Source organism: Scylla paramamosain, chromosome 41 (assembly GCF_035594125.1).
Source record: "Scylla paramamosain isolate STU-SP2022 chromosome 41, ASM3559412v1, whole genome shotgun sequence".
Lineage (NCBI taxonomy): Eukaryota > Metazoa > Arthropoda > Malacostraca > Decapoda > Portunidae > Scylla > Scylla paramamosain.
This window is the reverse complement of record NC_087191.1, coordinates 12,331,457-12,338,435: the sequence shown is the minus strand read 5'-3', so window position 1 is coordinate 12,338,435 and position 6,979 is coordinate 12,331,457. Positions and strand designations below refer to the sequence as shown.

At 43.3% G+C, this 6,979-nt stretch overlaps 1 protein-coding gene across 1 annotated transcript; it reads left to right on the top strand.

Annotated features, from left to right (window-relative positions):
• The first annotated feature begins 206 nt into the window (after positions 1 to 206).
• LOC135093032 (ESF1 homolog) lies at positions 207 to 6,920 on the top strand. Its single transcript, XM_063991894.1, has 11 exons — positions 207 to 335; positions 444 to 659; positions 1,326 to 1,683; positions 2,059 to 2,366; positions 2,645 to 2,942; positions 3,104 to 3,318; positions 3,639 to 3,824; positions 4,262 to 4,783; positions 5,107 to 5,277; positions 5,703 to 5,855; positions 6,768 to 6,920. Exons 2-11 carry the CDS (start codon positions 444 to 446, stop codon positions 6,882 to 6,884), a joined length of 2,544 nt encoding a protein of 847 aa, XP_063847964.1. The 5' UTR covers positions 207 to 335; the 3' UTR covers positions 6,885 to 6,920.
• Positions 6,921 to 6,979: the final 59 nt, after the last annotated feature.

Here is a 6,979-nt window from a genome sequence, read left to right as displayed (position 1 = left end):
CATCTGATTTAGTTTTCTGTTTCTTAGTTCAGAGCCACATTTTCCCTTTAACATTGCTTCAATATCTTTGACTTGTAGTGTTTTTCTGCTCATTATCCTTTTAGACCTTTTAGAATAACATTTCTTAGATCTATTAAATTTATTTTCTTTCAAACCTTAAGGTGATAAAATTCTATAAAAGATGTAACCTACTGATAACCATAAAAATATATTGAAACAGGTACTGTACAACGAATCACTAATACAAAAGCTTCCCCTTATCTCTTAGCCTCACTGTTGGCTGACCGGGGTCCGGGAGAATAAGCGACGTCAACATAACAACGAGGAGGCGAGAGGTAAGTGGCCACGTGTTTTATCTGTACCATCATGAGTTATTCATGAAAAACCTTGTCGTATTTGGTATACATGTTACTCACACATATAACTCGTGTCCCCCCAAACAGATGAAGGATAAGAGAGGCAGAGACAGGGGGAGGGGCAGGGGCAGGGGCAGGATGGAGAGGAGGGATCCCAAGGGCGGCTCTGACCTGGAGAAGGACCTTAAACTCATCCATTCTGACCCTCGCTTCGCCCACGTGACCTCTGACCCGAAGTTTCACCATATCCCTAAGAAGGAACGCAAAGTGAAGCTAGACAGTCGCTTTCACTCTATTTTGACAGTGAGTTTATTTATTTATTTGTTTGTTTGTTTGTTTATTTGTTTTTCCATTTCATTATGATTATAAGTTGTTGTTATTGTGTATTTTCTCTTTCTACTTATCTATTGTTTTTATTTTCTGCGTTTTGTTTTGTATTTGTATTTTTTCTATTTATTTTATTTTTTTTACTTCATTCTAATTGTAAATTGTTGTGGTTAATGTATATTTTCTTCCTTTAACTTCTTTTTCTTCATCATTTTTTTTTAAATTCTTTTCCTTCATCATTTTTTTTTCTTTTCCTTTTTTTCTTTATCTTACATTCTTTGTCTTTTTCCTCCCGTGTCAATCCATTCCTGTTACGTTTTATTTGCTTATCTATCCATCTATCAATCTGTCTATCTATCCAACCACTCATTCATCCATCCATCATCCATCTATGTATCAGTCTAATTATCTATCTATCTATCAATTTATATATCGAATTATCTATCTATCTGTCCATCCATCTATCTATCTATCTATCTATCTATCTATCTATCCACCTTTACAATTAACACCATACAAATCACTCACACCACAAACTACTACTACTACTACTACTACTACTACTACTACTACTACTACTACTACTTCTCACCACCACCACCACCACCACCTCTAGCTACACACCCCTATCTCTTCACACAGGATGAGAAGTTCTATGAGAAATCAACAATGGATCCTCGAGGTAGAAAAGGAAATTACTCGACCAAAGAAGACCTGTTAAGATTTTACCACCTGTCCTCTGATGAAGACTCGGAGGAGGAGGAGGAGGAGGAGGAGGAGGAGGAGGAGGAGGAGGAGGAGGAGGAGGAGGAGGAGGAGCAGAGTAGTGAAGAAGAAAAGGAAGTAATGAATAAAGAAGGTGATGATTTCAAGGTAGAAGGTAAACAGAAGAAGAAGAAGGAGGAGAAGGAATTAAAGAAGGAAGATGATGAAGAGGAAGAGGAGGAACAAGAAATAGGGAAGAAAAAGGAGAAAGGGAAGGAGAAGAGTGTATCTAAAGGTATGTGTGTGATTAATTTTCTCTCTCTCTCTCTCTCTCTCTCTCTCTCTCTCTCATCCTTCCAAAAAAGGTCAGCTGCTATTTGCCCTTCCTTTGTGTTCCTTTGCTTTACTCTTCTCTCCATTCCTCCCCTTGTCCTTCATTCTCTCCTTCTTCTTTCCTCCCTTCTATCCTTCTCTCCATCTCTCACCTCAGCATCATATAAACTCTCTCTCTCTCTCTCTCTCTCTCTCTCTCTCTCTCTCTCTCTCTCTCTCTCTCTCTCTCTCTCTCTCTCTCTCTCTCTCTCTCTCTCTCTCTCTCTCTGCAAAATAAATCTATTTCAAAGCTACATCATCACATCTATTACCTTTCCTCACCATTCCTCCCTTGCAGACAGCTCAGGAGAGAGTGGGAAGGACGAGGAGGAGGAGGAGGAGGAGCAAGAGGCAGAAGAGGAGAAGGACGAGGAAGAGGACACAACACAAAGAGACCAGGAGGAGAGGTCGAAAGTCGCGCCAGAGATCACCAAACGTCTTCAGGATATGACGAGGGATTACGCTAGAGGAGGAGGTAACCTGTTCTCGTCTGACTCCTCGGATGATGACTCCACGACCACGGATGAGGAGGAAGAGGGGGAGGAGGAGTTTGAGTGGGCGGAGCTGGACCAGGATGCAGTGTGGGATAATGAGGCGGAGGTGGAGGTGAGGCACGAGATCTGTTTTGTGGGTTTGTGTTGAATTAGGCGGTGTTTGAGTGGATAGAGGAGGAGTGAGTAGAGTTGGGCTGGGTTGTGACTCTTTGTCCCCTCACACTCACTAACACACACACACACTCTGTTGCTTTCATCACCAAACACACTCACACACGCACGCAGTTACCCTCACCTAACACACCCATATCCTGTCCCTTTCACCACCAAACACACACACACACACACACACACACACATATGCACACTCTAACACTCCCTCTATTCCAGGAAACAAGTCGAATAGCCATCTGTAACTTGGACTGGGACCGAATCAAGGCAGCCGATTTGATGGTGCTCTTCTCCTCCTTCTGTCCCATGGGAGGGTCAGTGAAGCAGGTGGCCATCTATCCCTCAGAGTATGGCAAGAAGAGGATGGCTGAGGAAGATCGTTCTGGCCCTCAGGAGCTGACTGGTATGGTGCACCGAGGGAGGAAGGATCACCAGGAGGAGGAGGAGGAGGAGGAGGACGAGAGGGAAAGAAGAGATACACGTCTAGATTTAGTTGATCTGGAGAAGCTCGAGAAAGGTTTGTTTATTTTGTGTTTTTGTGGTTTGGTTGTGTTTTTTTTGCTCTTGTTTATATGTGTGAAAGAATAATTTTTGCGTGTGTTTTTGTTTTTATTTGTGTTTTCATGTCCTTTTCCCGTTTTTGTGCACGACACTTCCCTACACCTCATATCAACCCAGGCAAGCTTGATGAGACAGCAGGCGCCACCAAGAGGGACTTCGAGGCACTGAGGAGATACCAGAGGAACCGTCTACGATACTTCTACGCAGTGATGGAGTGTGACAGTGTGGCCACCGCCCGCGCCCTCTACCAGGAGTGTGACCGCCAGCCCTTCGAGGGGGCCGGCATCCTCCTTGACCTGCGATACATCCCATCTGACATGAGCTTTGAGGAGGTGAGATACATTCGTTCAACACCAAAAGACGGCTCAGTTTACACCACCAACACCAATTCTACACCCACAGACAACCTCATTTAACACCTCACTCATAAACACACCATTTTACAACATTAACAGCAATTCAACACCAAAACAGCTCAATTTACACCACAACACCAATCCTACACCCATAGATGCCTCAGTTTACACCACTAACACCAATTCTACACCCACAGAGAACCTCATTTAACACCTCACTCATAAACACACCATTTTACAACATTAACGGCAATTCAACACCAAAAACACCTCTAACACCAGTCTTACACCAACAGACACCCCATGACCTATGCCAGACAGTGCCATGCTCCTACAAAGCCAAGAATTTCATCACCACGGCACTGCAGAACACACGGCCGTCGCTCACCTGGGACGAGACTGACCCGGAACGCTACAAGGCACTCAGCTCGGCCATGACGCAGGCACTGAAGGGCGGCACTCTAGATGAGGACCGGCTGAAGGTAGGACGTGCCGGCTGGTGGTGGTGTTACTTCAGTTAAAATTTTGGGTTTGTTATTTTTAGGCAGTGAAATTGTTGTGTTTGTATAATTTTCTGGTAAGGCTAAGAGTTTTTGTGTTAGATTTGGGTGTTGAAGGTGGTGTGATGTAGTTCAGGTTAGGATGCAGTGAATTAAAACAGCGAAACGTAGGACAGATTAAAATTAGGATAAATCAAAATTGGACTAAACTTACCATTCACCTCACGATAGCTTAGTTAAGGTTAGGGTACGTTAAATACTGAAGCTCTTTATGTCCTCTTACAGGGTCATACAGCTTACATCTTCCATATTTTCACTACCATAGACAACCTCAAACCTCATCATGACCTCCACACACCATCCCCAGGTTTTGAGTCTCCGTAATTGTCTAACTACACCCAATAACAATTTAATTTCAGGACTTTGTGGCGTCATCAAGCGGGGAGGAGGAGGAGGAGGAGGACGAGGAGAAAGAGGACAATGATGACAGCAGCGACGAGGAGAAGGAGGAAGTGAAGGCAGAAAGGATAGCAAAATTCCGCGCACTGATTAGAGAAATAGACGAAAAGGAGAAGAGGAAGAAGGAAAAAGAGATTGACATGGAAGAAATATTTGATGACATAAGAGAGGAGGAAGAGGAGAAGGAAGACAAAGACGAGGAGGAAGAAGAAGCCGACGAAAATCAAGCCCAACTGAACCCGTTTGAGAAGTACTTGGAGAAGAGGAAAGCCAAGAGGAAGGAGAGGAAGAAGAAGCAGAAGGAAAACAAGAAGAGGGAAGAAGATGAAGAGTCAGATGAGGGAATTTCAGACGACGATGTGCCTGGGGGGGTGGACAGCCTGTACTCGGACCCTTTCTTTGCCCAGGTGAAGAAGGTGACAAAGAAGAAAGGGAAGAAGAAGGTTGATGATGAGGAAGAGACAGAGGAAGATAATGAAAAGGTGGGTGGAGTTGAGAGAGAGAGAGAGAGAGAGAGAGAGAGAGAGAGAGAGAGAGAGAGAGAGAGAGAGAGAGAGAGAGAGAGAGAGAGAGAGAGAACAGTATTCCAAAAATCTGTTTAAGTAAAAATGATGTACACACACACACACACACACACACACACACACACACACCAAATTTTATACCTACCTTAAAATTTCCCAGCATTTATCAACCCTTAAAATCTTGCAGTATTTTATCAATTATCACCTTTACCTGCTTTACTATCCATGAATCTCCCACTAGACAAACACATAAGGTCCTTTTCTTCATGTCCTCCCTGCAGAACAACCTTGAGCTTCTTCTGATGGAGGAGGACAAGGAAGACAAGAGGCACTTCAACATGAGAGAGATTATCAAGAACAGCGAGACCACGAAGAAGAGAAGGAAGAATAAATTGAAGAAGAAAATGTTAGAGAAGAAGGAACAGAAGAACAAGGCCCTCGATGACTTTGAGGTAAGGAAGTAAAGGAGAAATGATAAATAATGTTTGGTGCTTCCTCTTGTGTTTTGTTGCATCAAAATTTGAAGTGGTTGAGTGTATGAATTGAATGTGTGTGTGTGTGTGTGTGTGTAAGGCTGTTTTGGTGTTTCATAGGCCTATTGTGGTAAGATTTGTGAGTAGTTTGTGCTTTTTTTGCTGAAGTGATCTTTGGGAATGTTTCGTGTGTGTGTGTTTGTGTGTGTGTGAAAGACAGACAGAAAGAGAGAGAGAGAGAGAGATGTATGTATGTATGTATGTATGTTTGTGTATATTCTATCTCACCAGTGAAACAAACATCAGTCTTACATCAACAGTTTAGCAGTCAAATAAAAAGCAAAGAATAAACAATAACAAACAAACACACACACACATACCTACTAATCCCTTCCCTTCTGCAGGTCAACATGAATGACCCGAGATTCTCCGAGCTGCTGACCTCCGGCGATTACAACATTGACCCGTCACACCCTCAGTTCAAGCGCACTCAGGCCATGGATAAACTCATCGGCGAGATACAGAGGAAGAGGATGGCAGAGAGCGGCGAGGAGGTGGTGAGTACTCTGTGTGTGTGTGTGTGTGTGTGTGTGTGTGTGTCAGAGGAATTGTTATGTTCTTTAAGTATCTGACCCTTTTTCAAATATTGCTAGCATTTTTTAGGGTGCCCAACTCTTTTTAAGCATTTATGACTTATTCTTTATCTTCAAATCCTTCCTTCCTTTTTACCACTATTTGAGAACCAGTGCCTTCCTTCTAATAATTGAGAACTAACTCTTTCCTTCCTTCCTTCCTTCTACCACTATATTTGAGAACCAACTCCCTTCCTTCCTTCCTTCCTTCCTTCCTTCCTTCCTTCCTTCCTTCCTTCCACTATTTGAGAACCAGCAGTCACCTTCTACCACTTTAAGAACCAACTCCTCTCTATATCCCTTTTTCTTTTGTTTTTTTGTTTTCTATCTAAATTTATCACGCTTGGCCTATCCTGATTACTGACCTTGAGGATTTTTTACCCCCATCATGTGAGTGTGTATGTACGTGTGTGTTCGTGCGCTTGTTACAGGAATTAAGGTTATGCTAATAGGGTTCCTGACTTGTCTCATTCGGTGGTGCATTTACTTAAACCTCACAAATTATTTTAATACTGAAATGTTGAAATTCTACACCCAAAATAGGAATTACGAGCTGTGAGGAAGGTTTAGGGGCAGGCTACAAAAGCAGCCTAGGATAGTGTTGTGAATTAGTAGCAGATAAAGTACAGTAGTGGTTGTAGTAGTAGTAGTAGTAGTAGTAGCAAAGGTGGTATAATCCCCCCTCCGACACCTCAGAAACAGAGAGGCATTGATCTGAAAAGTGGACAGATAAACCATGAGAAAATCTTGCCAGTTATCAACCCCTAACCAGAAACACACACACACACTTTTTTTGCCGCACATCACTCCTCTCTCTCCCCATGTCCCCGTCCTTAGCCAGGAGCCAAGAGACCCTGCCTGGGGGACGCCACGCAACGGGAACTCTCCACATTGGTACAGAGAGTCAAGAGGAAGGCGGGCAGGATGAAGGGCGCCAGTAAGGGGGGCACCTGAGTCTGTACAGTGTTGTAATAAAGAATAATGATTTGTTGTGTGCGTGTTATTGTTTCTGGTGTTTGTTAGTGTGTAGTTGTGGTGGTTGGTACAGG

Excerpts from the sequence above, each read along its gene's own strand:
- LOC135093032 (XM_063991894.1), top strand. The coding sequence starts at position 444 with ATGAAGGATAAGAGAGGCAGAGACAGGGGGAGGGGCAGGGGCAGGGGC. Across the intron at positions 2,367-2,644 it reads ATAATGAGGCGGAGGTGGAG|GAAACAAGTCGAATAGCCAT; the intron begins GTGAGGCACGAG and ends CCTCTATTCCAG. Across the intron at positions 4,784-5,106 it reads CAGAGGAAGATAATGAAAAG|AACAACCTTGAGCTTCTTCT; the intron begins GTGGGTGGAGTT and ends TCCTCCCTGCAG.